The sequence below is a fragment of the Mytilus trossulus genome, chromosome 10 (genome assembly GCF_036588685.1).
Source record: "Mytilus trossulus isolate FHL-02 chromosome 10, PNRI_Mtr1.1.1.hap1, whole genome shotgun sequence".
NCBI lineage: Eukaryota > Metazoa > Mollusca > Bivalvia > Mytilida > Mytilidae > Mytilus > Mytilus trossulus.
Window position 1 is genome coordinate 19,260,358 of NC_086382.1, and position 20,514 is coordinate 19,280,871.

General features: G+C 32.4%; 1 protein-coding gene across 2 annotated transcripts; it reads right to left on the reverse strand.

The window, feature by feature from the left end:
• Positions 1 to 3,593: 3,593 nt before the first annotated feature.
• LOC134687015 (uncharacterized) lies at positions 3,594 to 20,227 on the reverse strand. 2 transcript variants are annotated; one of them, XM_063546929.1, is made up of 6 exons: positions 20,042 to 20,227; positions 13,440 to 13,781; positions 11,215 to 11,592; positions 8,432 to 9,370; positions 7,662 to 7,737; positions 3,594 to 4,122 (listed from the first exon to the last, which is right to left on the reverse strand). In XM_063546929.1, the coding sequence occupies exons 1-6, from the start codon at positions 20,088 to 20,090 to the stop codon at positions 3,675 to 3,677; spliced, it is 2,232 nt and encodes a 743-aa protein (XP_063402999.1). In that variant the 5' UTR covers positions 20,091 to 20,227; the 3' UTR covers positions 3,594 to 3,674. The 2 variants fall into 2 exon arrangements, with proteins under 2 accessions (XP_063402999.1, XP_063402998.1); XM_063546928.1 differs by having other exon boundaries at positions 3,611 to 4,122; positions 7,650 to 7,737; positions 20,042 to 20,224.
• Between the last annotated feature and the right edge of the window lie 287 nt (positions 20,228 to 20,514).

A 20,514-nucleotide genomic window follows, 5' to 3' on the forward strand; every position in this document is an offset into this window, starting at 1 on the left:
ATACCTAGTTGTGGAGTATTCTGTTGTATAATCACCACAAATAATTCAAAATTATTACATTTTTAAAAAACAAACACCAAGATAAAGACATTTTTTTTTACCTAATTGTACAACAGTCAATCATATTTGTTATATCGATCCTATATCAGTTGGACAAACAGAAATAACACGTTCTGTATCATCGAATATGTCCCCCGGGATAGCTTTCCGTAAGTTCAAAATCCCTGCTTGGGATGGCTAATTTATCCTCTCAATCAAATTCTTCATAAACAGATGATTGTAAGTGCTAGGGCAAAAACAATGTCCAACTTGCAAGCAAATAATGCATACCCAGTCAACCAACTGCTACGATATTCATCATATTAATAAAGTTGTTACTTGCATCTCTTACTGTGTAAATGTGATAAACTGTATAGTTATAAATGCCTGATAAGGCAGATCCTGATCAATTGCTGATCCTTGGATGGGGTCAGGTGTTCGGGGATTGGAACCCTCCCTTTTTACAACTAATGATTTAAAATAAAGACAGATGTTTGAACCCCTCTTTTTTGTTTGGGTTTGAACCCCCTTTCAAAATGGCTGGATCCACTCCTACCCAATGTAGTTAGTAATATCATCATTGTCCATAACGGAGGGGAATCATTCTGTAAAGATTTTGGATAAGAAAAAAAAAAAACATTGACACCAAATTGGATCAACGCAAAGGTGTATGTCACATTGTACAGTGCTTACAATAGCAGCAGCTAAAAGCTTTTTTAATTTGGGATGCATGCATAAGCATTCTTGTCTAATGAAATTACTTTCACCAAATTGCATGAAATTTGCTGAATTGTTTATATCTCTTAACGTAAGCTCTCTTTTGAATTTTAATTAATTTTAAATATTACGTTTTTGAGTAATGAGATTTTGTTCATAAAAATATAAAGGATTTTTCTGTTTTCTGATTATAGTTCAAAAATATTATAAAACCTTTCATGAAACATTTGTGAATTGAATATTTTTTACTGACATGTATTTATTTCGATTTTGACAATTTTTCTGATTTGACGTTATGGATGAATGGGATTTTATATGAATATAGTCCCATTGAGGAGTGATTCTCAAGATTTCGGAAAATAACTAATAAATGAAGGGCCGCAATCTTCATGATGAACTTCGCTAAACTTTAATAGTGCTGTTTTTTTTTAAGGGAGGCTGTTCGAACAGTGTTTACGATATTTCTAGCTGACCGAATACATTAATTTTAAGCATAAAAACGAGCTAAGGATGACGGGTGTATCATGCGCTTATTGCAAAGCTCTTTATTTAGTTTACTTCAATGGTGTATATTAAATTTATTCATCGTGTGCAGTATCGTTATATAGCATGGTAGGTAACATAACCATTCTTTTAGACAAACAAAGCATAGCTCATCTGAAAGAAACACCATACACAAATTATTTTACATCATGTACTGTGTTAAAACCATAAACATAATGCCGAAGACGAAAGGCACTTCTCGACATTCGACAATAATGTTTATTAAGCCAAGTAAGTTGAGTGGTCTAGTGCTCTAGACATATTGCAATTGTTGTTGCCACGACTGAAGCGGGGTTTGAATTCCATTGAGGTTGTAACACAACTTGAAATACACAATTTGCAGATCTACTATTCTGGCCCAAAGCTGGTACGAATAATGTATGAATGTTAGTCCTGTTTAACCACGGGTTTCCGATGAAGAACGTCTATCGTAAAGTCCAGACGTATATATATTTATATATGCATAAATGTATTAACGCTGTCTCAATGATGAATTTGATAATGTTTGAGTTAAAAAAAGAGTTATTACTTGGGTATGACTGTTTCAGAGTTTTGATTGTTTTACAAACATATAAATCAGATGATACTACTTAGTACAGCCAGTTGACGTTTAATAAAGTCTGAGTTTCAGATGCAAGCTTTGAATACCGTATGAAAAGTGAAATTTATATCCCATATGTAAATAACGTTGGTATATTGATACGTAGGTGGAGGGAAATTGACAACTTTCAAAATAAAGATCGTTTCGCTTGTCAAGAATCATGGTATTGAGATGACTGCTCATGTCAAATTCAAGGTCACGGTATAAGTTGAAGAACGAGGCGGACCAGCCGTGTTTGGTGTTTCTTAAATATCAAGATCTGGAGGATCCCAATCAGAAAAGTGTGGATTGTGAATGGAAAGAATATCATCAATATACCTTATTTTAAATTAAATAAACTGGTTGCTTTGATCTTTTTTGTTTTGGACAAGCGTCTGAAGGAACACAGACCCATATCAAAATAAGAAGAGGTCTGCAAAGAGAGGCAAGAGTTTGTTCTAGTAGGCATGCTGGTAATTTATTTAAAGTCTACCTCCAAGTTTAACAAATATGTTGTCGAAAAGACACTCCAGTATTATATATTTATGACCACTTGTTCTTCTGTGAAGCATATTTAACATATTGTTTACTACTAGTATTACCAAAATACGAAGAATGATAACGTATACACTTTTTAGTTTTATCATATATGGACAATAACTCCTTTATGATTCTTTTGATAATACTAGTGCAAACAGGAAGTTGGTAGACGTCGACGTTCTGAGCAATTAGCCTTGATCAGATTTTCTTTTTTTATTATTATTATAGATGATTATTAATGCATTTTACCCTTGTTTTGTTTTTTAAAACGTTGACAGTTGTACTTTTGACAGATCGCGGAAAACACCAACTGAATGCTCGATATCATAACCAAGTTTGGTTGAAAAATGTTCATTAATTATCCGAGGAGAACATCCATTTGGTTAAGTTTACGACAACGACCTATACTTTTATTTGTCGTTTGATCTTTTTTGCCATGGCGTTGTCAATGTATTTTCGACTTACATCAGTTTAAATGTCCCTTTACAATCGCATCGTTCGCTTCTTTTTTAACAGTGTATTGACATCTTCGAACACACGCTTTTTTATATATATATAAAAAGAAATATATTTGTTCTAGTTTTTTAGAATACGTATTTTATTACGGTTAACAATTTGGGGGTTTTCATTTTTCATTTGATCACGAAGAAGAACTCACTTTGTTTTTCAGAACTATATTCCAGAATATTAGAGAAGTGCGTGCTCGCAGTTCAGTGTTTCTATTATTCCACTATTTCCCCGTATAGCTGATGTGTTTTCCACGGTTTTGTGTGTGACCCGGATTTGTATTCGCTGAATCGATTTATTACAATTGAACAGCGGTATACAATGTTGCCTTTATGATTTTTTACCTTCTGATGTGCGTTTCTGGTTAGGTGTTTTGTTGAATATGTATGACATACGTACAATTTTCTTTCCACGAAGGAACTTGAACAATTAACTGTTGACAGAGATATGTCTTGACTGTCGGCATAATACTCAGAAATTAATGGACAGCAACATTGCTGATACAAAGTCACTAGACCATGACCAAGATGGCCTTAAAATAATCACCAAACTGATATGTCTACTGATAGTCTGATGGTAATGCAAATTCATACGAAATATCATCAATTTATCTCAAGTAGTGCTTATCAAATTTACTTTAGCAGACAACTTAACTTATGTCTCGCATACCGCGATTAAAAAGCCGTAAAAGATTTTATACAATGGGATTTCTAACAAAGAATTTGGATCTTGAAAAATTTAATATAACTCAATTTTTAAAATTATTATCATAAATGGAGTTTTCTTCTGTATAGTCTGTATATGTTTGTGTTGAAATTGATGTAATAATTGCTGAATCTCCGTTCTCTTCGTTAACCTCTACTGTATTAGTGGGAGGTTGATCTAACTGGTAAGCGTCATTAAGCGCATGACACGTCGTACGGAGGCTTACTTCAGAGGGTGTTGCGTAAGTTGGGTCTCCGTTTATTGAATCACTACAAGTTTGTTCAATATCTCCGTTCTCTTCATTAACCTCTACTGTATTAGTGGGAGGTTGATCTTCTTCGTAAGCGTCATTATCAAGCGCAGGACACGGAGTACGGAGACTTACTTCAGAGGGTGTTGCGTAGGTTGGATCGTCACTGATTGAATCATTACAATTTTGTTCAATATCACACGATTTTTGCTGTGTTTCATCCCTGCTTCTAGACTTTCTTCTGTAAACATACAACATACACATTTGAAATGACTTACTGAGAGTTAGAATATTATGTTAGAATATGATGTTTAGACTTTACCACTGAATTTAATAGATGTGGTAAAACTTGATCAAATTATTATTTATGATAGTAAACATATATTTCTATTATGCATTGAGCCACGTCTCTTCGTTTAATATGAGTTTATTTGGTCAAACGCGTTGAAAACAATGTGATAATGTATATCTTATTTTTTCTTTATGTATCAATGTAAGAAAAACTATACATCTATGTTTGAGAAGTTAAAGCGTGAAATTCTAAAATAAACTACATCTGGTACCCTCAAAGACAATAATTTGGAAAGCATATATGTATATATAACATGTGTGAGCTTACAAACAAGTTCCTACAAACGGGACAGACGAAACCATCAACGTTTTTTCAGAGAGAGAGAGTTGTAACCTTAGTTTAAGTATGAATTCATAATGAAAGGTATTGTATAACTATGCCATAACTTCACCTCCTTATCATACCTACAGCATGAAATAAAAAAATCTCTGTTATATGTAAATATCTGGGGATATCATGCTGTCATCATGATCAAAGTATATTTAAGAAATACTTCATGGAAGCCATAGATTTGTTGGAAATTTACATATGGCCTTTACCGTGATATTCGAATTTTATTCTGAGCCAATACTCAAATTCTCAATTCTCAAACCCAATATTTGCGATTTTTAATTTTCATGTTTTCTCGTTAGCTACCGTCAAAACCAGAATTGACATTTCGTAACGAAGGAGCTGTCATGTTGACTCGCTGAAATCAGTCAGTAATATGGGAATAATGCAATGGAATAGAAAAATAAAACAAAACCTACCTCAGAATTCATTTTTATTACAATATTATACGAACTTCGATTGTTACCAAAAAAAATATTGTTTTTATACTGCAACTTAAATTGGTATATGATTGATAGCTTTGGTAGATCGGTAACATAAATATCAAGCTTATTTGTGGAGAAAGTGTTCCATGATGGAATTGACATTGCACAAAATAAAGCTGTGTTACTATAGTTAGGAAATAAACACAACTAGTTGCAGCATATTAATTCTTTTTATAACGCATCCGAATAAGAATAAAACTTCTTTTGTCTTTTGTTTGATTACAATTTCTAATACAATAAAATCGGCCATGCGTTTGCAAATAGGTTCAAATACATATGGATTTACGTGGGAGGTATATTGTAACATCCATTATTACGTATATTTCTGAGTCTGCGATAAGTTTATCAAGAATTTTCACACGGTGATGTTAACAAAGCGAAAGAATCACGTCATATTAGAATTTAAGTTAACAAGTGTCGAGTAATATTCGGCGGATAATTGAATTGACCATTAACTATATTATTAATCACTGCATGTAAATTAAAATTTCAGATATAATCAAAGCTTTCAGTGAAATTATGCAATATTGCAAATCAAAGTTACAAAATAACGTATTGATGCATGCATTATATGAACAAATCGACAAATTGGAATCACAGCTTTCGTCTATGCATTAAAACCAATAGCTGTTGTGATGCATTGGAATATTTAATGTCGTTCAAGGCAAATATGTCTAGGCATCAGACTTACTATCTTAAAAAAAAGAATTTAAAAGTGAATTACAATGCAATCAGAATTTGCGCCATTTGAAAGTATTCCGTTGTTAAACAGTTTAAAAACTGTAATTGAAACAAAAAGTTGTTAAAGAGCCCAGAGAAGTTACAAAATCGACGTTTTTATTTTTGTTATAGCCCAAGATAAGAAGATAGTTTGTAGAATACCCGTTTATCATTCCTACAAAGATAAGTTAAAATCAGAAAAGATGACAAAACGTGATTTGACATAGGGTTTTATAAGAAAGTGCCACCAACACCACAAATTCGCCACCTGTGAATAGGAGAAGTGTTCAAAGAGTGTAGTAAAACTATCGACAGCTTGATTTTTTTAAATAATATGCTTTTGGTTTCAGAGAAGACTATTTTTTGGTAAATTTGCTTATAAGAACTATGAGTGGGTTTTTTTTGCAGGCATGTTCTCGATGACACAATGGTCTCTGCTAGTACGAGTGTTTGTTTTAAATACATACAGTCATGTCCAAACATCCGACAAACGGATTTAAATGCATGTGGAAATACTCGTTATTGGCATTTCAAGGATTGTAAATCATTTTACTATCTATTATGAACAATTCAGTTTACAGTTTTCATTAAAAAAAATCTGAGTATGAAACTGGAATAAAAGATCTAGAAATCAGAGGATATACCGTTGCTGTTGTTGGCGATGATCTAAAGAAAGATAATTTCATGAAAAGCCGCTTGAACGACACATATTTAAGATGTCGCCAGTTTGATATATAGTTACCGGATAGTTATCAAAGTACCAGGATTATAATACAGTACCCCAGACGCGCGTCAAACAAGTACAAAGTTAAAGAACTTTGAGGATCCAAAATTACAAAAAGTTGTGCCAAAAACGGCTAAGGTAATATATGCCTGGGATATTAAAATCCTTAGTTTTTCAAAAACTTCAAAATTTGGTAAACAGGAAATTTATAAAAATGACAACATTATTGATAATCATTTCAACACCAGAGTGCTGATATTTGTTTGCTCATGTCCTTAAAGGCACATATAACTAATTGCGAACCGACGTTTGAAAAATTAATAGTTGAAGGCGGGATGATAAAATTTAAACTAAAAAAAACAACAAAAAAAACATTAGTAACGGCTCTTCACACGCGACAGCTATATGCCTAGACATAGTTGACGGAATCTGGAGCATGCTAGAGGAAACGGATTTTGCAATAATTGACAGTCGTGGGCAATGACAAATATGTGACGTATATACTTTGAATAAGGAAAACAGTGCCTTTTTCCAAAAAAAATAAGCATTTAAAAAAATGTTTTATAAAAAGTGAAAAAAGGTCTGACTTTTTGTACAGATGTTGAAAAACGACGTCGCGTAATGTTACCATTACTACAGCATTAGTCAACGTTAGACAATTCCAGTTTTGTCCTTGACTAATTCAGGGTTTTAACTCCGTAAGTCAAAAATTAAAATCACAAAAATACTGAACTCCGAGGAAATTCAAAACGGAAAGTCCCTAATCAAATAGCAAAATCAAATGATAAAACACATCAAGCAACTGTAATATTCCTGACTTGGTACGGGCATTTTCAAATGTAGAAAATGATGGATTGAACCTGATTTTATGGCGCTAAACCACTCACTTGTATGACAGTCGCATCAAATTCCATAATATTTCAAAGTTGACTTAAGATATATAAGGCCATTTCAAATCGGGTTTTGTGTCCTTATTTGCTTTTGTATGGCTTGAAATATTATGCCTATATCATACATTTAAGGAAAAGTTTAATGTCAGTTTTAACTAAGTTGTCTTCCTTTTAAAATTGTCATGAGTATTTGTATGCCATGTTTTTTTGGCATTAACATATAAACTATAATGTACTTTTTGTGGTAATTTTCGTTCGTTTACTTACTTTTTTACATACATTACGAAACATGCAAAACAGCAGAACGCTATCAACCCAGCTCCTGTTCCTCCTATGATATATGCTAGACTTTCTCCTACAAAAAGAGGTACTAGTAATTACTATGATGTAGCTATAAAATAACGACAAATTGAACATTATGTTTATTTGTATAGATATTGATTTTCTTATCTGTAAATAAAAACAACTATTTCCCGACGCGAATAGCCAGTAAATTGTATTTCATCACACTGACAGAAACTGGTACACATTTGGAGACAATGTATGGTTATTATAATTTTTAATGCAGCTCTTAAAAACTTGTTTTATACGCAAATGACTATCATACGGTCAATACAATTTAATATAAAACAATTTAAATAGACAAAAGAAGTTAGGAAGTGTCCTCTTAATTTTTTTTTATTATTTCCAATAGTTCTGTGCATGCATGAGACACAGCAGCAGTTATGACATATATATAATGTATGTGTATTGAAATAAGAGAAAAACAAACGTAGTTTTTCTTTCATATTGTAAAGCTCTTAATAAATGTTACTTGTTTCCGACATTATATTTGTATAGTGTTCATATATTCAATAAAATGTATCAAATTTCCAGCAAAATTATAATGAAGTTTACTATTGATTTTAATAATCCTAAACAACTTAAACGTAGCACTATTATAAGGTTTTTAAGTTTTGTGTGTGGCCATTTTAAAATACAGCCCATTTAACCACAGTTTAAACAGGCTGTATGCTTCAATCTGATTGGATATGTAATGCATTATTTACCTTTTGATGAATTCCTTTTTGAATCAGTTTCAGCTGTTAGCCGTGTCGGTGGCGATGGATCAGTATCATTGTTTATCTTGGCTGCCTCACCAGTCATCCTCAAGGATTGTTTATTACCGATAAACTGGACCGATGATGGAAGACGTGGTCCTTCAGTTGATGCTTGTACTCTTGGGGTTTTGGATTGAGAAACATGTATTGTATCAGTCTGGATATTCGAGCCGCTTGTTTTAACGTTTTTCTTCTGATTTTTAACTGATGTCCAAGGTATGAAACCGTTCTTAATCTTAGGTTTCGGGTTTGTTTGTGTCCATGGAATAAAACCAGGACTTCTGTCTACTGCCATGATTCTGGGATCCGATTGTGATGATGTAACTTTAGTTACTGTCTGTTGTTTTGGAGGATTTGTAACACCTAACTGTCCTGCAGATGGAGAACTATGAGCTTCGTTTGTTAAAGAAAATCTTCTTGGATCTCTCGGCGACTGTAAAGGTAGGTCATTGATATTCCTAGTGTTTGTAGAAGATTGACTTGGCCATGGACGGTTCGTAGAAGTGCCTCGATTTGTGTTATCCCAAGGTGAACCGCCTTTTTTTTGACTGTTCCATTTATTATTTGAATTATTAGTGTTTCCGGTTCCCCAAGGATTATTTCTGTTTTGTGGTGACTGTTGTTGCCATCCATGAAAATGTGGGTTTCGGAATGGAGGAACTAGCGCTCCCCATGGAGTAATAGGAGAACCTATAAACGGTGGCATTGCTGGATGGTTATTCCATACGGATTGTCGACCACCTGATCTATCATTAAAATTCCCACGAAATGATTTGAACCCTTGCGAAGATTGAGAAGATTCCGGTTGAGTATCATCACTTTCGTCGTCAGCTGATCTGACAGGTCCACATTGCATCTTTATTTCTGCACCTTCGTCTAATGGTGGAACTAATAAAAACAGTAAAAGATGATCATTTGTAAATTTAAGACATCTATATGTTGATAAAACTAATGAAATTGTACAATTGCAAATGATATCTTTTACAAGGATCCAAGTCGCTGATATAAATACTTCAAATATTTGACAGAAACATGTATCATAAAAGATTCAATGAAGGTATAAGCCTAAAACTCTTTGTATATTCCAGTCTTCACTCCTCGTGTATTTTAATATATAAAACTGTAAAAATCAGTTGCATGGGTCGTGGACATAATAACGCTCTACGGCTTGTCTAGTTAAAATTGTTCAGCTTTCTTTTAATAAAACTGGTAGCCATCAAGCGGTTATTAAAAATCATTATGGTGAAGAAAGAATGACACAACCTTCAAGGAAACATAACTTTAAAACAAACAATTATCTACAATGCATTTTCCTACACTTAAATTTGAGCAACAAGTACACCAACCAAAAATTAGAGATAATCTTAGAAGGTAAGCAGTTTCCTTTTATTGGTGGTATCCGACATGTTACTAGTGACAAATCAAAATTTTAGATTTAAGTTGTATAAGTTTGTAAGTCAAAGCGAGGGCAAATGAATGTGATATGAAAGTGTTTGGCATCTGAGGTTCTGTATCAAATACTAGTACCTTCTACGGTTTAAAGTACAGTTAGCTCACAAAAGGAGCTGAACAGTAGATACAGCCGAGTATTAGGAGGTAGAAGAGAAAATATGCTGTAATGCCTTTGGTATTGGAATTTAAACCTCATATCCTCATTTTTAGATTTATTTGACTAGTCCTTCTTGCGAATCTATAGGTACTTTTGGTCATTTTACACATGCGCCTCAATCTCCAGATACATGGATATATTAATACGTCATGTAATTATTTTTGATTAATGTCATTTTTCTTCTTGTATTCAGATGCGTTTACTAGTATTTGTTATGAGGAAGTCTGGTTCTTTCAAGATTTCAAAATTTCAAATTTGTCATTGGTTTTAATATTTCTTTTTATGAAAAAAGCATTAACAAACCTACCAAACACCCATGTAATCAAAAAAGCATTAACAAACCTACCAAACACCCAGGTAATCACAAAAAGCATTAACAAACCCACCAAACACCCAGGTAATCACAAAAAGCATTAACAAACCCACCAAACACCCAGGTATTCACAAAAAGCATTAACAAACCTACCAAACACCCATGTAATCAAAAAAGCATTAACAAACCTACCAAACACCCATGTAATCAAAAAAGCATTAACAAACCTACCAAACACCCAGGTAATCACAAAAAGGGAAAGTCTAAAAAGTCTGACAAACCTCAAACATTAAACATCAACCAACGGAAATTGACTAACAGAAACATCTGACATATTCCTGATTTGATACAGACATTGAACTGGGTTTTATCAATAGCTGAATTTCCCGCTAATAGGACAGTTGTTATAATATTGTTGTATTGACAAAATTGGTTGAGCGACCCAACAGGTATTATAGGTTTATTTTACAATAATTTAATTTTGGATATAACGCGTCTTTTTTATGTCTATTCGAAATAGCATAAAAAATGTGGTGCACACTGTGAAATAACCCGCTACGCGCGTTATTCAGTGTGCACCAAATTTTTTATGTTATTTCTTCATAGACAGAAAAAATATTACAGTCATTCCTTAAATAGTAGGATTCCAGCACAAATGAACTTGAAAATGTTTTAAAATTTATGTCACAAGATTTTAAGTACGGTTACATCCGCCTTTTAATAAGTGAGGCATAATAAACTATGTTTAAAAGGATTGATATTGCCAGAGCATTGTTTTAGCATTATTTGTGTTTCGTAGACGTTCATTACCTCTAAATTTAGCAAGAAATCCATCATCACTAGAACCTCCACTATTCTTGTATGTCAGTCTAACAGAACCTCGGAACATCTGGTTACTTACAGTACGGCGTCCACATACTTCTACCGTTTTATCAATCGTTGTTTGATTTGGTAAACGCTTACTTTCTATTAGAACATGGTTAGCAGTGCATTTATCGCCGTTTGCCAACACATCGGAATGGATATAGTCTGCCATTACTTGTTCTGTGAACCTTGAATTTATAATGCATTCACACACTTTCCAATTCCGAGATGATGGCCCTTTAAATACATTCGGCGATACGACATATACAGATGTGTCTGTGACTGTCTTTGTAGTTTCACGACAAACATCAAATAAAGAAGTATCTGAAGAACAACAGGATTAATATGATAAAATATATCTGTAAGTATTGTTACAAGAATTTAACATTCTACAATTTTGCTGACTGATGAAAATGAAATAAGATTTGGTTCAATATATTTTTGCATTGAAAATATAATTTTCTCCTACAGTCAATGGTGTGCGTGAAACATACTTATGGGTTATGTGCATGCATTTATTGATTTGTATCAAGTATCAGTTATATGTGCTGAATAAAACTGTCCTCATTCTAGTATAATATCATTTACAACTCTATTCTATTGTGACACTATTTGTTCGTTGACCTTTAAGGAGAAAGAGTTATTTAGATCTCTGTTTTGTTTGTGCTGTACAAGAATTTCATAGTGGGTGAATCTGTCCTGTCAAATGTTCTGTACTGATATTGTGTCATGAGGTCCGAGACCACAATTGTCGTCCCTTGATTTTCGTTAGTTTAAACAATATTTTATTTCAAGAAGTGCACAAAATATAATTATACAATATGAAATACAGGGATTCGGAAACAAGACAAACTTATATAAATCCGTCTCCCTTGATTTTCGTTGTTCGTCCCTAGTGTTGACAGTGGGTTACTTGCTATTAATTTGTATACCCCTTTCAAATTTATTTCTCCATGTTTAATACCTCAAATTGCAAGTAGGGGATGAAGTTACACTGTAAAAAAGTTTGGGTCAAGAATTATAAAGGAAAGTAGTGATTTGGTCCAGCTGAAAAGGGTTAAAAATTAGCACTTCGGAAGCTGTCAAAAGATTTCAAGACGCCCTAAACATAAAATTGTACATATTTTGAGTTAGAGCCGATGAAGTTTTCAATAATATTTGATACAATTTGTCCCAAAAGTAGTAACGTTACAACACACTGTAAAAATTTCATTGAGAAAGCGCAGGTGGATTTTTTTTTTAATTTTCATTTAAATACTAAAAGAAATGCACTACGAAATAATTGTGGTCTCGAACCATGAATGAATGGATGGATACCCCATATCTTTTTTTTTATATACACTAGACTTTATCATATTTGACAATTTAATAACAAAAAATACTACAAAGCGTTATTATCAGTATTAGAACGATCTGGATTACCAATAGAAATAATTTTGTCTGTAATTAATCACAAATACTGATATAAATATATTTATCACATATTTTGTACTGATATGTACGTTTTTGCATGGCCAATAATAGCCGGAAGTCAAGGTTGGTTATCAGCCCTCAAGGCCGATATCGATATCAGCCCTCGAAATCCATATCAAGCCCCCGAGTTTAACTTCCGGTAACCTGTCAATCAAAGGCTATTTGTAAACAAGTTGAACACAATGAAAAGAAATTTAGAAAGTTACAAATGTGCTGTAGATGTAAAAAAGTAGAAATCAACAGTGAAAATCACAAAAGTTCCCGTAAAATTTTGACGTCATGAAGAATTTAGAAAATATATTACGCCACACTGGAATGAGTAGCAATATAGGATTTTTTAACATTTGTAATGTTACACTTTAAAGTCGTTTAATATTTTCAATTCTTAGAATTAATATATTTATTGTTAATAAATAGGGCCATATGGAAAATGCCATGTAATAATCTATATAAATATATGCTGAATCATAAATTAAATACATAGTGTCGAATGAAACGAAAAAACTGGGAAGTTAATGATGTAGTACCCAAAAACATTGCATTTCTGTATCATTTTTTGTAATGCAATCCTACTCAGTTCCAAATATTTGAAAAGTTAAATAACTAAAATGTAAAAGCGACAAAGATTCAGTTCTTGAAATGTAATCAGTATGTTGTGTTCTTTCATATGATTGTTCACTATATATATGTCAACTTACCAAAAATACATTCATATTCTACATGAACAAAGTCACTCATCATACTACATTTTTCCAGCCATTCAGGAAAGGTGTGTATAAAACATGAGTCTTGCCCATCACATTGGGAAGCAATAGTAGTGTCGGAATACATTTCTTTGTCACATGATTGATCGGAGTTAGCGCATGCTCTAAAATTCCCAAATCCATGAATAATTCTTGTCACAAGAATTTTGGAATTTGGTTTGTCACATGATAAGGAACCAGACATGGGTATCCCTCCTCCAAGTCCAATTTCCTCTGATGAACCATCAATAAAACCTCGTCCAATTGAAGTCAAACAAGTGTAACGTGTGAGGCCGTCTGAAATATATGAGGAATGATTGTGTAGACGATTTTTTTATATCTTATTTCTAAAAAAATAATTTTACGGACAGTTAAACTCGATGTGTCAATCCTTCAGGATTTGAAAAAAAAAGAAAACCTGTCTAATAAATATAACATCTTAAACTGATCGGCTGATTTTTTTAAATTAGTCGTTAGAACTGAGGACAGGAGCCACTTTTTTCATACTGTTTTATTCTACATTTCTTTACATTATTATTAATGATGAAGGTTGATACTATATTTTTGATTTGTTGCACTTTGTTTGTTTTACAAAAAGGATGTTGGAATTAGTTTGATTCGATCTTAAAGAGATCATTAAATCATATAGATATAAACTTTGATAAGATATAAAACAGATATAAAAAAAACTGTATGCCCTTAATGCCTTTACAATTCATCTTTTGTGTAAAAGTGAACAGAATTGCTGTTTCGTAGCGAAATGTCCCCCACCGATTTTTGAATGATGAAGTAAAAGGTAAGTCACAAGGGGTCATTCATTCCTATCGAGTATATATATGTAAGTGTGTCGTAAGGATAGTGTCACAAAGAGCCATTATGGTTATTGAGTAAAATAAGTGGGATTCCAATAATTCCCGTAAAATCGTCAAATTATTATTAAAGTATAATTTGGTCATGGGACTACATATGGTAAAAAAAGAAAATCCGGGTAAGCCTAAGGACTTTCTGGCAAACCGCCTCAGAGGACTTGTGTATTTATTGATTCATTGTGGTACAAAAGTTTATACAAATAAGGTGAAAGTGTAATAGCACACATAAAAATGGTCAAATACAAAATGATGATCACATAACTGCAAACTTCTTCTTCTTCTTCTTTTCTGTACAAGGGACGACATCAAAAGCTCAATGAAGGATAAAAAACTTACTTCACATACGTTTACTGCTAAGTGAAATTTTTTTTTAACGTTGGTCTATTTTGACATTTGAGAAGGGTTACTCGCGCTTGGTTGTTATCGAATAGAACTCGTATCGTTCTTTAGTCAATAAAATTAAGAAGGGAAATGGTGAATGTGTCAAAGCGACAACAACCCGACCATAGAGTAGACAACAACCGAAGGCCACCAATGGGTCTTCAATGTAGTGAGAATTCCGCACCCGTAGGTGTCCTTCAGCTGGTCCCTAAAAAATATGTATACTAGTACAGTGATAATGGACGTCATACTAAACTTCGACTTATACACAAGAAACTAAAATTAAAAATCATACAAAACTAACAAAGGCCAGAGGCTCCTGACTTGGGACAGTTAAACATGTTAATGAGATCTCAACCCTCCCCCTATACCTCTAGCCAATGTAGAAAAGTAAACGCATAACAATACGCACATTGAAATTAAGTTCAAGAGAAGTCCGAGTCTGATGTCAAAAGATACAACAAAAGAAAATAAACAAAATGACAATTATACATAAATAACAACAGACTACTAGCAGTTAACTGACATGCCAGCTCCAGACCTCAATTAAACTGATTGAAAGATTATGTCTTCATCATATGAATATCAGGCACAATCCCTCCCGTTAGTGGTTAAGTATCATACTATCATACAATATATGAGAAGAACATAACCCGTGTCATGCCAACAACTGTATTTTTTCAAATAAATGTGTTCCGATGCAAAGACCCCTTAAGTGAATCAATATTAAAGCCAAAATATGCAATCTTTAATAACCTGACAACGGTATCGTAACTATATCCCTTCTTAATAAGTCTAGTACAAAACCCTTAAACAGATCTGTTTAAGGGTTTTGTAAGCTTTTGAGGTGAATACTCACATGTTTATGCTTTGTAAAGAATATTACCATAAAAAATTGGATGTGAAATACCTGAACGTATAAGTTATATTTACGAATTATTTCCTTATACCGGTGATAAAATTTAGTAAATGTTTTGACCAGTTTGTGATATCGAAAACCCCGGTGTAATAATTTTTCAGTAATACATATTTTTTCTAGCTAAAACCGAATACGTTGTTACATACACGAGCGAATCGTACAAGTTGAAATATATAAACACCATAAAATGGTGACAAGGGAACGTCACCATCTAAAAATGGATAATTAACAATAGAAAATGAAAATCATCTCTTTTATCAAAATTTTTTGTATTAAGCTTCCCGTTAATGATATAGATATCAAAATCGAGGAAAGGGCAGAGGTCATTGTTATTATTAGCTTTATTTAAAGTAAGTTCAACAGGATAAATTTCTTTAGTATACTACTGAAGTCGTCATTATTGAGAGCCATTTGGTCATCCAAATATCTTAAAGTATTGTCAAATTTTTGTATCGAATGTTGTTTTGATGGGTCTTTGCTAATTTAAGTCATAAATTGTAACTCATAACAATACAAAAACAGGTCCGCAATAAGTGGTGCACAGTTAGTCCCATTGGAATTCCAATAACTTGACGATATACAGAATCTCCAAAGCGAACAAAAATGTTATCGAGTAAAAACTTAAGCGCATATATAGTATCAAAGCATGTCCAATTGACTTAGTTCTTTTGTTTATTGATACTAAAAAATGACATAAAAGAGTTTGAACATATGTACTCACATTCTGACTTTTTAAATGCCCAGTTAATTGGATGTGAATATTTTTCTTCATAAGAATATGAGGCAAAGTGGTATATAGGGTAGAAAAATCAAAACTTCGAACAGATTCAAAATCACCAATATACGCATGCAATTCAAGTACTTCCAACAAGTAGTTTATCTCATGTATCTGCGATGTATGTATGCAAAAGGTTTTCGCAAAACAAATGGAAACAAATTCATCCCCTAAAATCGTCATCGGGATCCTAATGACACTGTAATCTTTCAAATGTTTCAGGTCTTAACACATTCTAGTCATTCTACATTAATTCACTCATCATCAGCTGTAGTCTCTTATAGTTTTATACATAATTGTTCTATTTTTTATATCTATACACTAAATGTATTATGTTATATTATATTTTATTTAGAATATCAAAATCCAAATATCAAATTGTGTCTATATTGTTAATATTGGAACGTGTAATATCTGTATCAAACCTGTATGTTTGACAATTTTAAAAACCGATATTTCGGTAATAATTACTTTTCTAAAAGCAAAAGGACAAAAGTTCTGTGTAGTGGCACTTTATAAATAAATATCATATTCGCGTGGATCCATTCAGCAATATTTTGGAAAATTACAATCACTGAACTTTTAATGGTGAGTTTACATCTAACAAAAGATGACCGTTTTGGTATATTTAGCAAGTCTTTATAAGTACAAAGTTTGACGTTATACGAAATACTCTTTGGCAAACTAATACGTCCTTAGATACAAGATCATTTGCACCTACTGACATCTAACGTTTACTTACCTTGTTTGTTCTGTAAACCTGGGGGTGTAAATCATTAATCTGACGGAATTCAGTAAAATTATTTATTAACTTAACATTTTGATTCGGTTGTCTCACTCTTGCGGAGATGAAACCCCGGCGTATGTCTCTTATGGACACACGTTTTTCATTCCTCTCGACAAAAGTTTCTATTTTTCTTAAAGTTTTATTGAATGATTTTGTATCTGTTGTTTAATGTTTATGGTTATTATTTTTAACTTCGTGTTCATGTATCATCATTTAAGAAGAGTTGAATTTGATTGTGAATACTTTTAAAACATGGAGTACCTGCTTAAAGAAATGCTCGTGTCAAATACGTTAATAAACTGCTATTGAAAAAACACTATATTTAGTAGACATAATAATGAGTAAGAAAAGGAGTATTAACAAGCGGATACGAATACATCTTTACTATTTGGCAGACTAAGCAACACAACACTGAACAAAAAGAGGCATTGGAGACTACATATACAAAGTTATAGGCAGTAATAATCATAAGACCATCATGGCAAAAGTCATGTCGCGAGAGGTCTTAAATTTGCGACAAAAGATATTTCATATCGCAACTTGAAACAGTTTAGAACTATGACATATCATAAGACCATCGACAGACATGTCTTAGTCATCAGATATTTTGGGAAACAAGGCCCCCTGTTAATGTTGTTATTCTCAAATTACTGTTTACGTCGCAGTTCAGTTTGGGTTCTAATTTACTATTAAAATATTCTTGCTACGACATAATAGGCTTATGGGTAAATTGGCTATCCTCGCTTTTCTCTCTGTATCTAGAGATCTGACAATCATTCTCTATGCATTCTGTACGTAATTTGTACATAAATCAACCGTAAGAGATGTATTGATTTTGCCGTAAGGTGTGAGTTATTAGCTCATCGTTGTGAACATGATTAACACTAGACGAGCGTACTTAGTAGTAGCGTTGTTCTCTGTTCAACTGTTACGTCTTTGTTACATTGGTGATTGAATGACTGTTTATCGCCCAGTGGTAAAGCGAATGCTTATTCAGGACTATTTCTTTATAATTTGTTATTCTTAAGCGTTTGGAATTCAGCCGAACATCGACATGGTTGTATGAATCTTCTTTTTATACATAATATGAATAAATATGAATTTTGTTTTTTTATCAACAGTTTACTCCTATTTTGAAATAAAATAGTGTATGAGCAATGATGAAATGATAATATGTTTAATATGATGACGGAGTCCTCAATAACAGTAAGAACATAAAAAAAGATATCAATTCATTAGAACCCAATTGATCATTCGTTTTTATAACATAATTTTTTAATCGATTTTTTCATGATATAAGTTTATTATTTATTAAAAACATATGACCTCTTTTGCAACCACTATATGTGTGTAATTAAATTATATACTAGTACTATGTATGTTAATTTATTTGTATAAAACTTTATGTGAAAAGAACAATAATCACAGTCAAGTTTGAAGATTGAAGTTTTAATGGCATTTGCGACATTAAAAAAAAAGTCAAAACGTTCGTTTAAGCCGATAAAAAATTGGTAGTTCCGTCTGCGTCAGGAAATAAATATCAAATAAATATCAAATTTGCATAATTGGTTAAAAATGACAAGATATAACATTAAATTAATTTAGGTAATTTATCTTCGCATATGTCTATCAGAAGACGAAAACATAAATAGAATATTTCTTCTATTTTGGAACCAATATTATATAAATGAACGTCTAACAAATATTAAACAGTTTAAACACACTGCATTTGTTTGAACCTATCCTAAGTCAGGAACCTGTTGTTCAGTGGTTGTTGTTTGTATATGTTGTTCATAAGCGTTTCTCGTTTCTCTATTTGTATCCAGATTAGTACGTTGATTTTCCTGTTTGAATTGTTTTACACTGGTCATTTTTGGGCCCTTTTTAGTGTGTTGTTCGGTGTGAGTCAAGGCTGGGGCCACTGTGTTGAAGGCCGTACCTTTGACTTTGATATAAATGGATTACTTTGTACAAATTGTAACTTGGATGGAGAGTTCTCTCATTAGCACACCTACCACATCTTCTTATATCTGTATTCTATATCATGACATATATGTCCAGTCAGCGGTGTTCAATGAGTTTACGGAATGGTTTATCATTGAAGTTGGTTGATAGACACCAAACACGTCAGTCAGTTGGAGGTGATATATAAGATAATTTTGATGCAGTATAAGATGGATCTTTTGCACACTATACAGAAACCAAGAAAACTAATTGATGGATATTCATTTCGGCATATATTAAGAACTGGACCATTTTCTTTAAAAGTATTAGATATAGTCATGGTATATTACGTACACGTATAAAATTCGAATGTTCTAATGATGTCTAGGAGGAAATTGTTTTAAAAATGTATTCAATGCGATATTCTTCCTCGAATTCTCACTTCATTCTTCGGTACCTGGCAAATAGGAGATTGGAGGGTAGCTACATGTATAGCTGTGTTCGTATCAATTAATTAAATAAAACATAGTATATGTTACCAGTTTATTAGCACATTGTGTGTGTGACCAATTCAGGGGCGCAGAAGAAATGACAATAATTGCAAAAATTTGGCAAAATGCAAAAATATTTTTAGACTGATCTAATTTTGTTCATGTTTTTTACCAGCTTTTTGAGTTAAATTGTTTTCCTTGCAATGAACCTTTTTTTGCTTGGTCCGGGAAAATGTTATTTTTATGCTATTCAATATACAATATGGGAAATGTTTTGAGTTTAAAAGAAACTATTTATTATAATTAAGAGAAATTCGTTTTATTTTCCTTAATTATTAAATGCGAAATATAATACAGCGATTGGCTCATGTATAGAAATAATTTAACTTACTGATCAAAGCACAATATTCTAAAAGGATTATCCAAATCAAAACTCTCATTCTGGTAATTCACATATAAATGAGCACTTATTTCACAGCAATTTCCACCCTCATGACGTTTTTACCCAACACTAATTTCAATCTTAAACAAAAGATTGTAAAACAATGGATCATTCATCTATCAATCAAACATTGATGTATGTTTTTACAATTGTGTCTAATTAATGTTTACACCAATGCAATAATGTGTGATCATTGCCTGAAGGAGACTTAAAAGCTGTTAAACTCAAATGTGTACATAGTTTTCTTCATAAATATTTATAACGGTTTCGATTACAACAAAACTTTCAATATAACTGAATCAGTGACAAAAAACTTATATAAATAAATATTATGTGCAGATATATGGTTGAGATAGTTAACAGAAAAAGTTCAATCTGAAAATTAATAGTCAATTTATGTAATTATCTATAATTTATACATC

Bases quoted from the DNA above. Each gene is read 5' to 3' on its own strand.
- LOC134687015 (XM_063546928.1), bottom strand. From the start codon at position 20,090: ATGAGAGTTTTGATTTGGATAATCCTTTTAGAATATTGTGCTTTGATC. The intron at 11,593-13,439 runs GTAAGTTGACAT...GTTGTTCTTCAG, and splicing joins AGAATATGAATGTATTTTTG to ATACTTCTTTATTTGATGTT. The intron at 9,371-11,214 runs GTAATGAACGTC...TGTTTTTATTAG, and splicing joins ATTTCTTGCTAAATTTAGAG to TTCCACCATTAGACGAAGGT.